At 34.4% G+C, this 18,533-nt stretch overlaps 7 protein-coding genes across 7 annotated transcripts; 5 read left to right on the forward strand and 2 right to left on the reverse strand. All coding sequences in view use genetic code 12, as the record gives it.

The window, feature by feature from the left end:
* Window positions 1–236: 236 nt before the first annotated feature.
* On the forward strand, window positions 237–2,213 carry J8A68_002131 (uncharacterized protein; the record flags this gene model as incomplete). The annotated part of the gene is made up of 1 exon (XM_049405849.1): window positions 237–2,213. One exon carries the CDS (start codon window positions 237–239, stop codon window positions 2,211–2,213), a length of 1,977 nt encoding a protein of 658 aa, XP_049264581.1.
* Window positions 2,214–4,297: 2,084 nt separating this feature from the next.
* On the reverse strand, window positions 4,298–4,741 carry J8A68_002132 (uncharacterized protein; the record flags this gene model as incomplete). Its single annotated transcript, XM_049405850.1, has 1 exon — window positions 4,298–4,741. The coding sequence occupies one exon, from the start codon at window positions 4,739–4,741 to the stop codon at window positions 4,298–4,300; it is 444 nt and encodes a 147-aa protein (XP_049264582.1).
* A 2,642-nt stretch (window positions 4,742–7,383) lies between these two features.
* Window positions 7,384–7,959, forward strand: J8A68_002133 (TRAPP subunit; the record flags this gene model as incomplete). The annotated part of the gene is made up of 1 exon (XM_049405851.1): window positions 7,384–7,959. The coding sequence occupies one exon, from the start codon at window positions 7,384–7,386 to the stop codon at window positions 7,957–7,959; it is 576 nt and encodes a 191-aa protein (XP_049264583.1).
* Window positions 7,960–9,927: 1,968 nt separating this feature from the next.
* On the forward strand, window positions 9,928–11,901 carry USO5 (Uso5p; the record flags this gene model as incomplete). The annotated part of the gene is made up of 1 exon (XM_049405852.1): window positions 9,928–11,901. One exon carries the CDS (start codon window positions 9,928–9,930, stop codon window positions 11,899–11,901), a length of 1,974 nt encoding a protein of 657 aa, XP_049264584.1.
* A 124-nt stretch (window positions 11,902–12,025) lies between these two features.
* Window positions 12,026–13,510, reverse strand: J8A68_002135 (uncharacterized protein; the record flags this gene model as incomplete). The annotated part of the gene is made up of 1 exon (XM_049405853.1): window positions 12,026–13,510. The coding sequence occupies one exon, from the start codon at window positions 13,508–13,510 to the stop codon at window positions 12,026–12,028; it is 1,485 nt and encodes a 494-aa protein (XP_049264585.1).
* A 987-nt stretch (window positions 13,511–14,497) lies between these two features.
* J8A68_002136 (uncharacterized protein) lies at window positions 14,498–16,042 on the forward strand (the record flags this gene model as incomplete). Its single annotated transcript, XM_049405855.1, has 1 exon — window positions 14,498–16,042. One exon carries the CDS (start codon window positions 14,498–14,500, stop codon window positions 16,040–16,042), a length of 1,545 nt encoding a protein of 514 aa, XP_049264586.1.
* A 462-nt stretch (window positions 16,043–16,504) lies between these two features.
* J8A68_002137 (SNG1 family protein) lies at window positions 16,505–17,980 on the forward strand (the record flags this gene model as incomplete). The annotated part of the gene is made up of 1 exon (XM_049405856.1): window positions 16,505–17,980. The coding sequence occupies one exon, from the start codon at window positions 16,505–16,507 to the stop codon at window positions 17,978–17,980; it is 1,476 nt and encodes a 491-aa protein (XP_049264587.1).
* Window positions 17,981–18,533: the final 553 nt, after the last annotated feature.

An 18,533-nucleotide genomic window follows, 5' to 3' on the forward strand; every position in this document is an offset into this window, starting at 1 on the left:
TTCAAAAATACCCTGAATAATTTCAGATTTAAAATTTAAACTTTTTATAAAAAATAAAATTGAATCTTAAGAAAAGTTGCGTAATTTAACACATTTCTAAGCTTTTATTTAATTTATAAATATAAATGATCATCCCGGGCCTTGTTTCCCTAATTTCCCATTTCCTGTTTTCTATTCCATTTATGAAAGGTTTGTTATTATTTAAACATATTTATTAAACCAATAGACAATGCACAATGCGACAGGATCAAAACTATTTAGACAATTGTCAACCTGAACACAGCCATGTTTCTATACAACCATCAGCAGGGCTGTTATCATCATCATCGCTACCATCTTCATACACTTATTCAGAAGGTGATGAAGAATCATCTTCTTCTTATGAAGAGAAATCATACAATCCCAAAATATTATTTCACAATTTTATAGATTCTTTTAAACCATTTGATTATTCCAAACTACCACCCATATATTTCCGTGATAATAAACTTTCTGCCAGTCAATTACAACATGATGATCAAACACCTCCTGGAATAATAGATGCTCACATTCTGTCTCACGAGGCTCATAATCTACAATTTGATTATTCCGCATTAACCGACCTAGAAAGAGACGCATTAGTCACTGCCAATTCACCATTATCAAGACATTTAAAAACCAGACATCTTACACTTATTTCCTTAGGTGCAGCAATTGGGTCCGGATTATTTGTGGGGTCAGGAACGGCCTTATCACATGCAGGGCCGCTTGGATTGTTTCTCGTATGGGTATTTATGGCCACCATTGTTTTTGCTACCTTAACTTCTTTATCAGAATTAGCAACTGCTTTTCCTATTAGTGGTGCTTTTGCTACTTTTATCACATTATTTATTGATAGTTCAGTTGGATTTGCAATTGCCTGGAATTATGCATTACAATGGTTAATTGCCCTTCCTTTACAACTTATTGCCGCAGCAATGTCAGTACAATTTTGGAACCCCTCCATCCATCCCGCCATATTCGTGACGATTTTCTATTTGGTTATAGTATTTATCAACTTATTCGGAGTCAGGGGATATGGAGAAGCAGAATCAATCTTGAGCATTATCAAGATTATCGCCGTGGTGGGATTTAATATTTTAGCAGTGGTTATCGTTACCGGTGGTATACCTGGACAACCCTACATTGGAGCCAAGAATTGGAAACCACCAGCGGGAGGACTTTTCAATGCAGTAGAACCATTTAAACAAATGTGTTATATCCTTGCATCGGCGCTGTTTGCATATATCGGAACCGAACTCTTTGCATTAGCCGGTGTTGAATCACGAACCCCGAAAAAATCAATCAATCGAGCCAGATTACATATACTTTATCGAATATCATTGTTTTATCTCGTATCAATCATCATGATTGGGTTTTTGGTTCCATATACTTCCCCAAATCTTCAGACTCATCAACATATGTTTGCAGACGTTGCATTTTCTCCCTTTGTTATCGCAATTGAGAATGCACATATCAGGGCCCTACCTTCAATATTAAATGTCGTTATCATAATCACCGTTCTTTCGGTGGGGAATGCTAGTGTGTATGCGGCATCAAGAGTTATGTGTGCCTTGGGATCACTTCGTCAAGGACCCAACTGGTTGCATTACATAGATAGAAAGGGGCGTCCTATGGGAGCATTAACAGTTCTGTTTCTGTTTGGACTTTTGGCTTATTTAGTTTGTATTCAACTGAAAACGTTTGAAATTTTTACTTGGTTATTAAGTCTAAGTGGACTTCTGGCAATTTTCACTTATTTATTTATAAATATTTGTCATTTAAGATTTAGAGCTGGATTAAGTTATCGTGCTAGAGATCCAAAAACGGAATTAATATATTGTGCATCGATATATTATAGTTGGTATGGAGTTATTACATGTCTAATTACACTTGTATTACAATTCTGGGCAGCTCTATTTCCTCCTGGTGAGGGAAAGGCAAATGCCACGACGTTTTTTGAGATATACCTTTGTTTACCGTTGATTTTCTTCTCATGGTTGGGGCACAAGATATATATGAAGAAAACAAAGGGGGTGAAATTAACTAAATTATGGTTAACTGCGGCAGAAATGGATGTGGATACTGGAAGAAGAGAGGTTGATTTAGAGATTATTAAACAAGAAGTTGCCGAGGAAAATGCATTATTAAGTAGTAAACCTTGGTACGTGAAGGTGTATAGAGTCCTTTGTTGAAATATGGAGTAGTTATAACTCTTCTCTCAATAAAATTAATAGACAATTTGATTAATGCGGAAAGCTGATGAGGAGGTGTTGCATTTTGCAAGTCGGGTGTAGAGACAGGAGTGCTTGTACTAGAATTGCGAATGTTTTGAAAGAAGAGACACTGAAACGTCCTATACTAGATTGTCCCAGTTTAGCTATATACGGATATCCTAATGAACCAAGTTCGAATGTTGTATGTAATCTATAAAGATAGATAGTTGGTTGTTCTCCATCCAATTTCCAAATCCTCGAAAAAGGGCGGTTCAGGTGTGAAAACGAGGAAAGGTAGCCAGCGAATCACGGCATTTTCAGAAATCACCATAAATGTAACAAGTTAAGATACCGGAAACCTCGTCCGAAGCTCCGCTATACCACATTTTCACTAAAGTCCGGCGAAAGTCTATAATCTCCGCAATTGGGCAGGAGCACATAACCACTCCTTATATTGGGATTTATGTGCGCGGCAATTTTGGTTGCAAAAAAAATAAAAAGATTGAATGCGGACACAAAACTCAAAACCACAAATGAAATAGAACTTACTAATGATGCAAGATGACCGTTCAAATTTTGTGGTCAAAAGAAAGTAGATGCAGTCTTTCAGCAAACTTGTAAGTTACTCATACTTTAGAGATGTGATAACCAGCGAACAAAGATCTTTAAATCACAACCACCAGCAAGGTTTTTTTTTCCACCGATTTATTGGACTTTTAGAAAATAAGTTTCGAATTTGAGTAGCAATAATAAACAACAAAGACGAACAACGCACGCCGTATCACCTCCTGATATTCCTTATAACCTTAAAGAATGGTCTTACTTTAAAGCATAATCACCAGAACAAAGAATAGGGGCTTGACGAAGAAGAAAATTTAAATCGTGACCAATTTATAAAGTATATTCCGTCAAACATCACATACGGGACTCACTCGCTTATCAAACCCTGATTTACCTTGGTATGATATGTCAGAAACTGCACGATCTGATCATACAAATAAATCTGCTCAACGTCTTTCGATTTTTTATTTTTGTGCGGAAGTTAAATGCCACAAAAGCTGCCGCAATGTAAAGTGATGTCAAAGCTGCATCATGATGAATATGAGTGCGTGTGATAAAAAGGAGAAGTCAAAGATGGAATTAAGTTAAAAATAGAAAAGGGGGCAATGAAAAGCATAAGGGGACTTCGCATAAGAATGGAAACGAATCTAGATTTGTATGCGGGAAACGTTGACTGCAAAATATCATCATTGAATTGTAAGCCTACTCTGTACTGGTGGCAATGGGTCTAGAAACGATACAAATAGCAACTAGAAGAGGTGGAGGTTAATTTCGTAGACTAACATACTTTACGTGATCAAAGAAGACGGATATTGAGATATAGAGGATTCCGTCAATAAAATGGGGGGACTTGAATATTGCATGAAGAGGCATGGCCAAGCATACAATCGTAATGACTTACCAAGAATGGTAAGGAAATGTCAGTAGATTCAAGAAAAAATAATTCATTACACAGGGGTAAACTTTTATAATATTTTTCTTATACGAAGCGAAGAAAGATTCTTTTGGTTGATTTTGACGTTGCAGTGTACTGCGAGTTACTTGGTAAAGGGCATGTTCAGTTGTTATTGGTTACACCCAACAAAACAATTTGTAACTTTAATTCAATTTGTAATTTGTGTATTGTATGGTATAATAAATAAAGCCTGTTTATGTATATATATATATAGGAAGGAACTATGTAAGTAAGCTTAATATATGTAAGTATGTACTAAAGTAGAGTACACGATTAAGTGTACATATGTGTATGTGTGAATGAGTGTAATGAACAATTTAATAAAAATCGCCATCCAGTTTTTTCCCTGTGTAATAATAAAACAATGGAGGGACACAACACAAAACACATTTGTTGTAAATTCTCTCAAAACCCCACAAAAACTCAAACGAACCAAAAAAAAAATTTCAACCAAATGCAATAATAAAAAATTCCTTCTCTCCAAATAATAATAATAATAATAATTCATAACATCATAAAAGCAAAAGTAGTAGTAGTAACTCACTCTCTAATAAGGTAACTTTGGTGTTAAATCGAATAACCATTTTCTATAATTGCTTGTAATTAATTGATTGTTTTTTTCAATTTGTTGATCATTAACAATTGATGATGAATGTTGCAGTTGATCATATCCGGTGCAGTTATGATCACTACTCTCTAGTCTTTGCTTGCAAATAAAACATTCGTATAATAAATAATCATAGTTTGATAATAATTCATCATCATCATCTTCCAGATGATGATACTTATAATATGATGCAGATAATAAAGGTGATTGTATTGGGGAAGATGGCATAGATGATGTAGATGATGGTGTTATTGTTGAAGATAATGATGATGATAGGGATGACGAATCTTCTAATTCAAATATCTCTTCCATTTCGTCTTCTATAAATTCTGTATTCTGTTGTATCTTATTTAAAGATTGTTGTTGTGATTGTGTTATTGACATTATAGTAGGAGTATTATATATGCAAAGTAAGTGAGTCAGTCAGTCGAGTGTAAGTTCTTGATGACTGGTATAGTTGTTATGAATTCTAAGTAAGGATATAGGGGGAATATAAATATATATTTATATATTAACTAATGTGTAAATAGTTGTTGTTGGGTTTTTAATATGAAAAAGTTAAAAATAAAATTCAATCCAAAAATTGCAGTTATTTTAAAGTTTATTTATAACAACAGAAAACTGTTCTTCTTCTTCTAGCAATTTCTTTAAAAATAAAGAAAACTAAAGAAAGAAAAGCAAAAAAAAAAAAAATTACTACTAGTCACGTGTACAGATTTATTTTTTACCACATAACCACTGTTATTTTAAATCCACACCTGCAACCACAAAATCCACAGTAACCACCACAACCACCACCACAACCACTATAGGCCATTACGGTACCATCTATGACTAATAATCAACATCCCCTTACAAAAACTACCTTTCTAATAACCACTTAAATATCGCAATCACCGAGATTACTCATATTCTTTTTATTAGTCATTTTTTTTAAGTTAAATTGCTCACTTGTTGTTATGAGTGATTATTTTTTTTTTGGGTTCAACAAAAGCTTACAACCAAAGAACATCCAGAAAGAAAAGTGAAAAAAAAAGGAGATTATTGTCCGATTCTGGAAACACGCTCAATTTTGTTTTACTGTACAAAAAAAAGATCGGTGTTTGTTCAATTTCCCATTGTATCCTTTTAGAGCAAGGCTGTCGTTCCCTTTGTTTCTTTCTTATTCTCTCCCCTCCTTGTTGTTTGACCTCCACAAAAAAGAAGGAATACAGCGGTTTACTTTTGTGGAATTTTTAAATAGACAACAATCTCCGTCAACGCATATTTAATTAATTTTTCAATAAAAATAAGTTCGGCATGGCATACTTTTACACCTGAGAGATGTTTAAGCGCATTTTTTCAGATTTCCATTTTCGGACTTGAGTGAATGACCTCACCACACCATTGGATTTGGATTTTCTTAATAAAAAAATATAATACAATCATTCATACATTTGGGATTTGTTTACATGTTCTTCTACTACAATGATCTAGATTTTCTTGAAAGGGAAGTAACGATGATTATGATACAAGAGACAGGAGCCTTTTGTTGAGGGATTAAAAATAGTACCTATCTACTGAACAATACCCTCCCTGAGTCTCGTCAAAACCTGTCTAGACTTCCAGAACTTCCGATTTTATGCCATTTTTTAAAGGGGAGTAAATTATCGGAAACCTTATCAAATATCATCAATCAAATAAATTATTAGTAAACGATGACAAGCTAATTTTTAACATTTATTTAAAACATTTCTTTTTCCCGTTTATCCACGGTGTGCAAAATTTTTATTTTTGCATCGCCTAAACCTGATCCCTGGACATGAGTTTAATCCACTGTCATCTTCCATCCAACATATATCGACCCATTTATTTTGGTTAGGAACTCATATTCCAACAACTCAGGGTTCAACATCAACTCTCTCTCGAAAGATTGAACCCAATTATCATCTTTTACGTTTGTCTAGATGAGGGTTTCTTAAATCTCGAGGAATTGGAGATTTCTTTTTTACCCCACGTTTGAATATGCGGCACCAAATAAAAAATTTTCAACTTCTGTTTTCATCCAATTCCGACGATGTTTATCTGTCATTCATTTTCTATATTTGCCCTCAATACTCAAATGTTACATTTTGATGTACATGTATCAGTATACAGAAGCCTCTCAAACTGATCATTTGTTTACACTTCAAGACTGCGGCTGCCAAACGTTTCGAATATTTTCTAGCCTAGTACCGTTGCCGCAATGTATCTTCGATACGTCATCGATGTTACTAAACGTCATTGTCTTTCATCGTTCATTTACGAATTGTTACTAGATTGGCTTGGGACTTACGCTGGATAGTTATGCAGATAGATATTTGGGATCCAGTGCTACCAAAGTTATCGTTGGGATTGACTAATAAAGTTTACTTTCAGTCGATGTTTATAAATATGTCCCAAAAGCGTTCAAGCGCAATCAAAGCCAAATTAGGAGTTCCCCCCATTTCGCGGATGCCAAAGGTTAATCTAGATCGCATGTAATACAGCAATGATATCGTCTACAAAATGACCCCAGAAAGACCGATCAATTCCAAATTTGAATGATACTCCATTCGGAATAGCGGAAATTACTCCAGATTAAGGATTGTTCGGAGTGTACAATAGCATTATTGCATTACGTATCAAACTCTTAAGATAGTGAATTCAGTTGAACTGTGGTTTAAAGAAACATGTTTGGCTCGGATTGGATCACTGAACATTTCAAGAATACTACAGCCACAACAGTCAAAGGTCTTACAGGCTCTCACCTGGTTTCCCGTAACCTCTAAATTCAACAACGCCGTATATTCCCTGATTCATATATATAGATAGCCACAGTTGCTATTGAACTTGTGATCACTCACTCTTTTTGCAGCAAGTTTAATCGCAGATCCACAGTTTTGATTTTTGTTTTTCTCACGCGCAAACGTGTTGCCTGTATATAATTTCGTTGTGATTGAAAAAAAATAAAACGTTGACCACCAATTTCAATTAGATCTCTTCTATAACCAGCCAAGCTCCCCAATATGACAATCTACACATTTTTCATCTTTGATCGCCATTGCAATTGCATATATAACCGAGAATACACACACTCAGCCACCTCCTCATCATCTCACCCCCAACCACCAACATCCGCATCCACAACCACCACGGTATCAACCTCCACCACCGCCACCACCACAACAACATCATCAACTTCCACATCATCTCCTCAAGGACAAATCAATAAAAATAACGAATCAAACCAATCAAAGCTTCTATTCGGACTCATTTACTCCCTAAAAACAATTGCCACAAAATTAGTATCAAACAATAATGAATTGAATTCATTTGCATTAGGACAAAAATTTCGATTTCATTTTTGGGAATCAATGACGAAATTTAAATTTGTGATTGTGACTGATTATGCTAATGATGATGTTGGTGATTTGTTATGGATATTGTATTCACGATATTTTATTTCTTGTGTGGTTGAGAATGGATTAATGCCGGTTGAGTTTAGAGCCCAAGAGGGGGATACGAAAGAGTTTGCCGTGATTAATAATGGGAAGTTTATTGAGGAGACTGATCGATATTTACAATCTTTGAGCATTTTTTAAGGAAATGGGTTGGATAAGAGTTCAAAATTACATATTATTTAGAGGGCTCTTATATCTTCGAATTTGATAGATAAATACAATCGTTTTGAAAGGAGTCAATTTTATGCCAGTTAGACAATTAGGCGAGGGTAAGACTTATATGGTTATTTAAATCTATTTCCCTCTTGGATGTGAAGGGTTTGGTCGTTGTTGGTGAGTGATTGGCAGATCTGTTTTTAGACCTTCAAAAATGATCGAATGCTCAGCAATTCGGAATATCGATGTATGGATCAATTATAAATATAATAAAGTGTTACAGAGCTATTTAGTAAGGAGAGAAGCATATTATATCATCCTTTCATGTCGTTAATTTATTACCGCAACAGCAAAGATAAATGTCAGAAGATATTACCAATAGAAATAGGAGAAGTAGTAATATAGAGATAGAGCGAACGGTAGATAGAGATAATAATACTGATATAATAGAAGTGCATGCATTTCGTAGTTTATTTAGTGGATTTCTTATTTCAGAAAAAGCATTGGAAGTGTTTGTTTCTTTCCACGCAAGTTGGCAAACTGTACCTCGATAGTGACATAATCTGGATATTAAATGGCTTGATTTTCGCGCTATCAATGAGAGATAAGCTTCTTTGTATTAAGGAAATTGACCCTATTAGAGCCTATAGATGTAGTTCAATTTCTTAAAGATAATCTATTTCTCCAACAATGGCAAATCCCCAATCAATTTACCAAAAGACAATCCCATTATACTAACCCTTTTCTCTAGCAAGCAAGAACTGTTCCCAGTATAATATCCTGATAATGCCAGGGAAATTGATATGACGGTTGATGGATGTTGGCAAACTGCGGAGCTACCATACATATAACAATTGGTAGCACCAAAATATAGCTTTCCTAATTGATATGAGTAAAAAAAAAAAAAACACCAAATGAATTCATGCTAGGTTTACCAATTGGGAAATGGGCCTGATTTCTTACTGCTGACTTTGTAAAATTATTAATGATGCAATAAATACCTCTTCTCATTCAGGATAAGCAGACACTTTTTTTGAACCATGTATGGAAACAGGAATTCATGAAAAAGTGTCTGCATATATGATTTGTGTCTGTCCGAATTTGCTGCAAATATCAAATGTCGCATTTGAATTGAAAAGGCTTCCCCCAAATCCCCCAAAATCTTATGATTGTGGTCGATAAAAATGCGGATATATGCAAGGAAGTCTGCAAGGAATTGAGGGACTTAATACACAAAATATTCATACGAAACAAGAAGAATCGTTCCTCTTTATTATAAGGTAAGCAACAAAAATTTGCAACCATTTCTTATAAGCGACGAACTCTACTGTAAAAAATCTAACGGTAAACAAATATTAGAATCAAGTCTCTTTATTGATGCTTATTATCCAAGTATTCCCAAATTGGGCAAGCAAGGTTAGTTATTGTGCGTTTCCAAAGCACAGTCTATTGCCTCCAATCTCTTTGTTCTAAGAAGTCGATAAAGCAAATGTTAAAGATTTGGTAGGTAAATTCTCTTTCCACCCCAATGGGTTTGATTTATTTTTCTACCAGATAACCAAGAGGTTACCAGGAGAAATGTAAATGTAAAATTTCAATAAATAATGGAGACAGGGTGAATGTGAAGTAGACTTGTCCTACAAAGTGTGTAATTGATTATTTGCAAAATGATTTACAGGTTAATTTTTTTTTGCAGTTTCCCTTTGTTTACATTTTTTTAAAATTTTCCATCCTGAATCAAAAAAACAACAAAACTTTACAACCGCCAACTTTCTTTATCACTTTGAATATACCACCCAATAACTAATTAACGCGTAAGAGTATCATATAGAGAGGAATAACGAGAAGAACACAATTGGTTGATCATTTCCAATAGCATTAAAAAATTGTGGTAACAAGAAAAACAAATTTTACAAAGAATTCCAATTTTGTTTCAAAGCAGTTTCACATATAATGTCATCAGCCATGTCAAATACGACCGTTTCTCCAAAGCAGAAAAAGCGACCTTTGAATGCTAAATCACCAAGCGAGATCAATCAGATTGATTTAAGCAATAAGCGCCCTAAAACAAGCATGAATATGAATAACGATCAGGAATCATCAATTCCTCCATTACCAAAACAACGCCTTCAACTACAACAACAACAGCAACAGCAACAACAAAGACCAGTGACTTCAAGATACCCATCAAAGATACCAATATTTAGTGATAGGGACCAACCCAAAGGAGTTCGAAGAATATTTTCAGCCGATTATGATAATGCATGGTCATCGATTCAAGATCGACTCGCCAGAAAATCATCTGTGAATGATCCAAAAACATTACATATTGCCCAATATAGGAGACCAACCAAATCAGCTCAAGACTTTCGAATCAATACCCAGGAGAAATATTATGCTCTTAATGAAGAATTCAAACGATTACAAACAGAATATGATGTTGACAAGAAAGAATTTGAAAGTTTGAAACGGACTTTTAAAACAACAAAGTATAGTATAGATGAAGTAAATGATCAATTATCGATTTTGTCATGTCGAGAAATGGATAAAGAGGAGGTTATATTGAAAGAAGTTAAACATGCGGAAGAAGCTGCAAAATTCAAATTGAAAAAATTGGAACATGGACTATTGGATCAATATAAGGAAATCGAATTACAAATGAAAGATGAATTACAAGATGCAAAGGACTTCGATGCGCTGTCTTGGTTGGATGAAATTAGTAAATTGGAAAAGGTGAATGAGGAAGTAGCCAAGCAGTTAGAGGAACTTTCAAGAAAAGAAAAGGAACAGCTTGAACCTTTGCAAGAAAAACTCGAAAAGGAACACAAGGATAAGTTGAAACCTAAGACTGATTTACAAGTTCAACTTACACAAGAAGTAAATGATCTTCAAAAAGAGCTTGAAGAGATAGAAGTCAAAAAACGCAATGCTAAAATGAAACTTGAAAAAGAACAGAATGCCGTTCATCAGCAAAAAGTACAAATAACAACCTTGGAACATTCCATGATAAATTTCCATTCAACCAAGAGATCAATGCAAGAGAAGATCCTTGAAATAGAGAAAAGACTTGCGGAGCTACAAGCTAGTGATAAGGAAAAACAAGATATATATGATGTTACCTACGATAAGCATCAAATTCTCAAAAATAAAATAAGGAAACATGACAACTTAAGACGAATCATTGAAAATTCAATAATGAATTATGAAGGTTTATTCAGAGTGTATGTCATCTCCAACTCAAACTCAAGTTTCATAAACGAAAGTCAATATAGCTTCAATAGAGTCTTTGATTCTGATGCTCCAACGTCATATATTTCTGAAGAATTTTCTTGTCTTGTCAAGCAATCATTGACGGGTTCCAATGTTTCGATATTCAATTTTGCTGCATCTCATTCAACTATAGACTTACTTGCATACAGCACCACGGCCCTCGTGACAAAGATATCGACACTTAATAAAAAGAAGTTTGAATTAGGATATCAATGCGTTTCTATATCATTGAATAATGATTGTTTGGACTTATTAAACTCCGGCACAAAACTTTCCCAATTTCGTGATATTACGAAGATTAGTTCCCAAGAGATGAGAATCGAGGATGGTAAAGACTTCACCAAGGTAGTGGAACAAGTCACTGAGTCAGCATCGAATATAATATTACACAGGATCACAATTGAGGCCAAAGGGTATACCAGAATTTTCTCCATGATTGACATGTCAAGAATTTCAAAACCTCAACAGATTCAAATATTACAGAAATTCATCTCAACAACTCAAACGCATTCCAGTACGCCAATTGATATTTTGCTATCATTCGCATATACGAATTCCAAATGCTTGTTCATAGTTGCACCCGATGAAGACGTTGAGCAACTTGATCTATTACAAACTATAAACTCGACCGATTCGCCCTACCAACGCAAGAGTTAATGTTGATAGAACTTAAGTATAAGATATGTAGTAATAATACAGAATGTCTTTTATAATATATCATACATAGCAATAGAAAACAACCGGCGCCAAAAAAAAAATGAAATGTCTATAAATAATTAAATTACATACTCGAAACAAGGTCATGTAACATCCATTTCAATTCATCAGTCGTACCAATATGCGCATCGGGTCTTGGCAATTGATGTACTTGTGAGATAGTAGGAGATAATGCCTGTGGATTGGATGAATGATCCTCGTGTTCTTTCTTTACCACTAGATCCGTGGAAATACTTCCATTCAAACTAGTTGCCCCATTTAGATTTGAGGATGATTCATTGGGTGAAATATTTCCAGGTGGTGGATGAAGCGATGACTTGGAGTCCGAACTGGTTGGATTGGTGGTAGTTGTGCTAGTTTGGGGTGATTGGAAATTGAATGATTCTAGTCTTGGTGGAAGTTCATAATCTAGTGTTTCGGTTATATGACCATCATTGTCAAGCATGACGTTAGATAATCTGAATTTGGGCCCGCTTGGTTCGATTAAATGAGGAAACATTTCTAATGTGTCATATAAATCTTCGATTGATAATGTGATATCATTTGATCTCAGGTGTTCATCATCCTCATCAAATGTTCTTTTTCGAGGAACTACTGATTTTGTAATTCTTTCTCCGGTAGATTCTAGTGGTATATAATCATTATTGGTGTATTTATTCTTTCTATACTTGGCCACATCAATAGCAGTTTCCATTATATTTTTTAAGTGTGTTTCCAATCCTAATAGTATCACTTCTAGTACTCCCGCATTTAATCCTCCAGTTAATCCATATTCTCTCATTGTCATCAATACTCTTCTAGATAAGTTATCAAAATCTGGAATTTCATAATTTTCTGTAGCGATTGGTGTATTAATCCCATTCACCACATCCTGTTGCCACTGAACGAGATTATTTACTTGTAATTGTTGCTGTTCTTTATCTTGGATCATAGGAATCTTTGGTAACAATGTATGCCTGGTTAATGTGATGCCCGCATTCAATTTACCTCTCTTCCCACTATCTCTAGTTATATTCTTGATTCTCCTTCTTTCTTTTATTGGTAGACCCATAATATTCTGTTTGAACTTTTCATATTGAGTAGATTTCACTTTAGATGCCTTGCCAGCTTTTTTGTTCCAGAATGAAGCGAATTCATTCAGGAAATCCAATGGGCCATCCTTAAGAGAATTTGCAAAGTTGAGTAACAACAATTTATTATGATATTTTAATAATCCATTTTTTAAAAGTGGGGAAATTATGGATACTAATTCAGGACGGGATAATTTACCAATCAAAAATAAACTTAATGTTTCATGATATTTTTCCCAATCGTTTCCTAATTTTGATTGGAACTCTCGTATATGTCTTTCCAATTCCAAACGTTTATTTGATTTACCTTTTATAGAATGAGCTGAGGAAGTAGCATGCGGATGTGCGCTTGATGGAATTGCACTGGATGACTGTATAGATGGAGCATTCGCCGAATGTAATTTGCCATTATTTGAAGCTGATGTAGTAGTCACAGCAGGATTAATCGTGGTTGTTGTCGTTGTGACTTGAGATGTCATATTTTAAGTAATTGTTGCAATAATTTCGAAATAAATGCAGGTTTAGAACTTTAAAAATAACGCGAATGAAATATGAATGCTATGTGATAATGGTGAAACCAGAACTGATAATGGAATATATATATAATACAAGAAGCTATGTGGAATGAAATGAAGTTGACTAGTGGTTTAAATTCTGAAGTGTAAGTTTTTATATGGAGAAATTGAAGAATCAATTATTTGCAATACAAAAGATTGATGGAACAACAATTACAAAGCAAATGACGAACTCTCAAAAATGTGAGTGTTTGTTGTTTTGATTTCAGTTGTAGTAGCAGTAGGAGTGTATATAAGATACAGATACCAACAATGTGAAATGCGTAGCTTTGATTGATTGATTGATTGGAAATGGAAATGTTTGATTTCTATTCAAGTAAACCATAATATTTCTATTTTCTTCTTCTCTCTTTCTCTTTCTCTGTTTTGTCACTCACACCTTAAAAAAAAAAGGTTTTCGTTCTTTGAACAAATTACACGACCCTTACTGTCATACAAACTTTATTGTGAACTATAGTTCTAAGAGGTGCCCTCCTTTTTGCTAGATATGTCTGTAAAATTACTAAAGTAAGATCAAACAACAAACAGAACGTCCTTCTGATTATTTTCTAATTACTAATTGACATCAAATATATGTAATCAAGAAGTGTTTGACAATGATTTTATCAATATTTCGGGCTATCGGTAATGGACTTTCCTAAAAGAGTAATTTGTAACCGGCCCCCGGGATCCAAATTTTTCAGATTCTTTTCTTTTTTGGCTGTGTTTCTTTTTTTTTCTTAACTATGGGAACCGGAACTAGCCGTGACTTTTCCGCAATTTTGTCATTGCTAAAAGATGACAATTTTTACTTCAACCACAGTCATCAGCCTCCTCTACTATAAATTTATAACTATATCCCGCTTTTTTCACTATTTGTCTGTCGAACTACAATAACCAATAAAGAGAAATATGTCGGGACTTAAAGGTTTAGAAGATTCTTCTTCTGATACACCGGAAAGATTCGAAAACAGTTTATCCAATTTTCCATCAAATGTTGAGCAGTCTTTGGAAGCATATATTGGACAACGAAGAACTTCCGATTCGGAGTCTATGGACTTTGATCAGTCAGAAAACAAAGAAGAAAGCAATGATGATATACCCTTGGGCGAAACCCTCAGTCGTCAACAGTCTTTTCTTCAAAAGATTCAATCCCGTTATTCATTCTTTAATGAAAAACTTTCACCTGAGAGAAAGAAACTTTACTTGAAATTTGGGATGGTTTACTTAATTATGGCGGTTGGTGTCTTATCTATCTTTTCCATCTATTGGGGGTCCATGTATGGAAGAGATGGTAGAATAAAGAATTTACGAATGTTGGTGGTTATTGAAGATGATCATGAGATACAAGGAATACCACCTTTGTTTGGAAATCAAATACAAAAACTTCTCAATACTCCGTTGGCTCATGAAATGGGAGATTGGATAGTTTACAATTCATCGGAATTCAATGAAATAGCACAAAAACATAATAATACTATAGAACAAGAAGTCACTCGACAAATTCATCACCAAAATTATTGGTCTTCCATTTATGTTAAACCAAATGCAACTTTCAACTTCTACAATGCAATAATATCAGGAAATGCACAATACAACGTTTCAAACAGTTCAATTATCTCCATATATGAGACTGGAAGGGATTTGATTAGTATGGTTGAATACGTCGTACCTTCTGTTCAAGCTGTCGAAAGCGAATGGTTAGATGTAAATACCGTCGCCCGAAATGTAATTGAACTTATATCGAACAGATCCGAAGTATTCTCCAATCCAGATTCCATTGATATAGCTACTCAATCACTTAATTTCCAATATTATGATAAAAGACCAGAAACTAGTCCTGTCCTCGTGGCTCCATCACAAGTTGGACTTCTTTATATGATCATTGTCACATTCTTTCAATTCAATTTCTTTGTTGAAATCCATAAACAAGTGGCTCAAATAGTAAAGAAATCACATTATTTATTTTATCGTGTCGTTGCATCTACCCTTTCATATTTTGTCATTAGTTTAATGTTTTCATTAGTAACATTGGCCATGCAAGTTGATTTCACTCCCGCATTTGGAAAATCGGGATTCTTGGTCTATTGGATGGTTTCATTCTTGACAATGTGGGCAGTTGGGGCAGCAAATGAAATAGCAGCATTACTCATCATAACAGTATATCCACCACTCTTGGGATTCTGGTTGATTTTTTGGGTTATTATTAATATTACTCCAACTTTCACTCCTATGGCTTTGAGTGCTGAATTCTTTAGATATGGATATGCTATGCCATTACATAATTCATATGAAATCTCAAAGGTGGTGTTTTTTAATACTTACAAAGGTCAAATGGGAAGAAATATGGGTATTATTGTTGCTTGGGTGGTTATATTGACTGCAGCTTTACCATTTGTAATTATCTACTTTGGAAAGACTATGGCCAAAAAGGCCCAAAAAGCGGCTGCAAAGTAGAAGACAGGGTTGGGGCTTACTAATATTAGATAAGCTCACTACATATTATTTATTTAGATATATACTTTACATAGATTAATTTAATTCCTAAATTCGTTAAGATCAGAAGTAGACTAATTTGTAAGCAGAATGTGTAATACTTGGCAGGTTAGCCGGTTTAAACCATTACGGAGATAATGTCAGGGTGGTAGTCGTTATTCCCGGTGGATGTTTTATCCTAAGTGCGGAGATCAGATACGGGCCTAGATACCGAAAAGGGAAAAAAGCCCGCCCAACACGATATAAATCCACACACACGGAAATATCAATTTGGCTATTGCCGTGAAATATTTGTAACTTTGTGTCGAGGACCGAGAAATATAAAAGCATATCAATTTCTCCTCCAATTGAGATCAGGTTATTTAAATTTAACTTCAGATAACTCAACAACAGATAACTCAACAGTAGAACAAGGTTAAGAAAATGTCTTCAGACGAAAGGAAAATAGAAATTGAAAATGGTAGTATAAAGTCAGCTCAAGATTGGCAAGGATCATCACAACTGGACCTAGAGAGCCAGGTGGACAAATCTGATAGGGATACCAATACCGTCCCGGAATACTCTTTTTTTGATCCCAAATTGTCTGCACAACGTAAACGGTTAAAATTTGAGTTTTCAAGAGTTTACATTATTATGATCATTGGGATAATGGGGCTTTTTTCAATATATTGGGGTTCGATGTATGGAAGAAATGATAGAATCAGAAACTTGAGAATGTTAGTAGTTATAGAAGATGATATTACCATAGAAGGTATCCCTCCTATTTTAGGTGATACTTTACGAGAAGTTTTAGAAACCCCCACTGCATTAACCCGAGGTAATTGGCATATTTTTAATTCGTCTGAATTTGCGAAATTGGCTGCGGAAAATAATAATAATATTGAACAAGAACTTGAAAGACAAATTCATCACCAAAATTATTGGTCTTCGATTTATGTTAAACCAAATGCAACTTGGAACTTTTATAATGCTTTGATTCAAGGTGATGGTAAATATAATGTTTCCAATAATTCTATAATTTCAGTTTATGAAACTGGAAGAGATTTTGTGGCGATGAATCAATATGTTACCCCTTCAATTCAGATGATTGAACGGATTTGGTTAGGAGAACAAACTAATATGACACAACCCTTACTTGATTTAATGAGCAATGCCTCTGAAGTACTTTCTCAACCAGGTACAATGCAATTACTTGCCTCCCCAATCCAGTTTATTTATTTTGATAGAATAAAATACACTGATCCTGTATTGCTTGCTCCATCTCAAGTTGGGTTGATTTATACTATAATTGTCACATTTTTCCAATTTAATTTCCTTGGTGAAGTCCATATTGCAGTTGCGAAATCTGGAGTCAACAAACGTCATTATGTCATCTATAGATTCCTAGCTTCTGTTGCTTCCTTTTTCGTGCTTAGTTTTGCAGCTTCTATTGTGTCTTTGGCATTCCAAGTCGATTTCACGAAAGCGTTTGGTCATTCTGGATTCTTGGTATATTGGGCAATTTCATTCCTTACAATGTGGGCAGTTGGTTCTGCAAGTGAACTTGCAGCTTTACTTTGTATTACGGTATATCCACCATTAATAGGTTTCTGGTTGATGTTTTGGGTTATTATTAATGTTGCCCCAACGTTTACTCCACTTGCTTTAAGTGCCAAGTTTTATAGATATGGATATGCTATGCCTATTTATAATTCATATGAAGCTACTAAGGTTGTTCTTTTCAATACGTACAAGGGGGCCCTTGGTAGACATATTGGAATTTTGATTGCTTGGATTGTATTACTTACGATTGCATTACCTTTTGCTTTAGCATATTTTGGAAAGACTATGACCAAGAAAGCACAATTGGCAGCTCAGAAACAAGCAATGGAAGAACAACAAAAACAGTTGGAAGAATAGGCTTTTGTTTATTTATTTATTATATTTTCGTATTATTTCGTAATAGTTACCATGTAGTATTGATAGAGTTTATTATAATACAATATTTTGATATAAATGCTTTTTTCTATGATTTCTTCCAAGTTCATAGTAGTGTATCTCCATCAATTAAAAAGGATAGTGAATGGGAATGTTGCCAAGAATGCCATATAAAGATTCTCAGAAGTCATTTCAATTATTTTTGCAGCCAAAAAATTAATTTAAATATTTCTTAGAATCATATATATTAGACTATATAAAAACGAGAAGAATCTATATAGAAATATATGCGCCTCCTGGACAATGTAAGGAGGGATTCATACTTATAACTCTAAGTGGTTCAAAAAACCTTTTATAGGCTAACTATGTCAGAAGACACAGTCTCGTGTGAGAATCTCCTAAAATAGGCATACTCACTAAAAAAACCAGCTTTTTCTTAAGTTGCAACATATTTAACATTAATAATTGGACTTGGATTAAAACTGTAATAAAACCACTGTTATGGATAATAAAGGTTTAAAAGAAAGTAAAAAAA

Source organism: Hemisphaericaspora subhashii (assembly GCF_019202705.1).
Source record: "Hemisphaericaspora subhashii strain CBS 10753 chromosome Unknown scaffold96, whole genome shotgun sequence".
Taxonomy (NCBI): domain Eukaryota; kingdom Fungi; phylum Ascomycota; class Pichiomycetes; order Serinales; family Debaryomycetaceae; genus Hemisphaericaspora; species Hemisphaericaspora subhashii.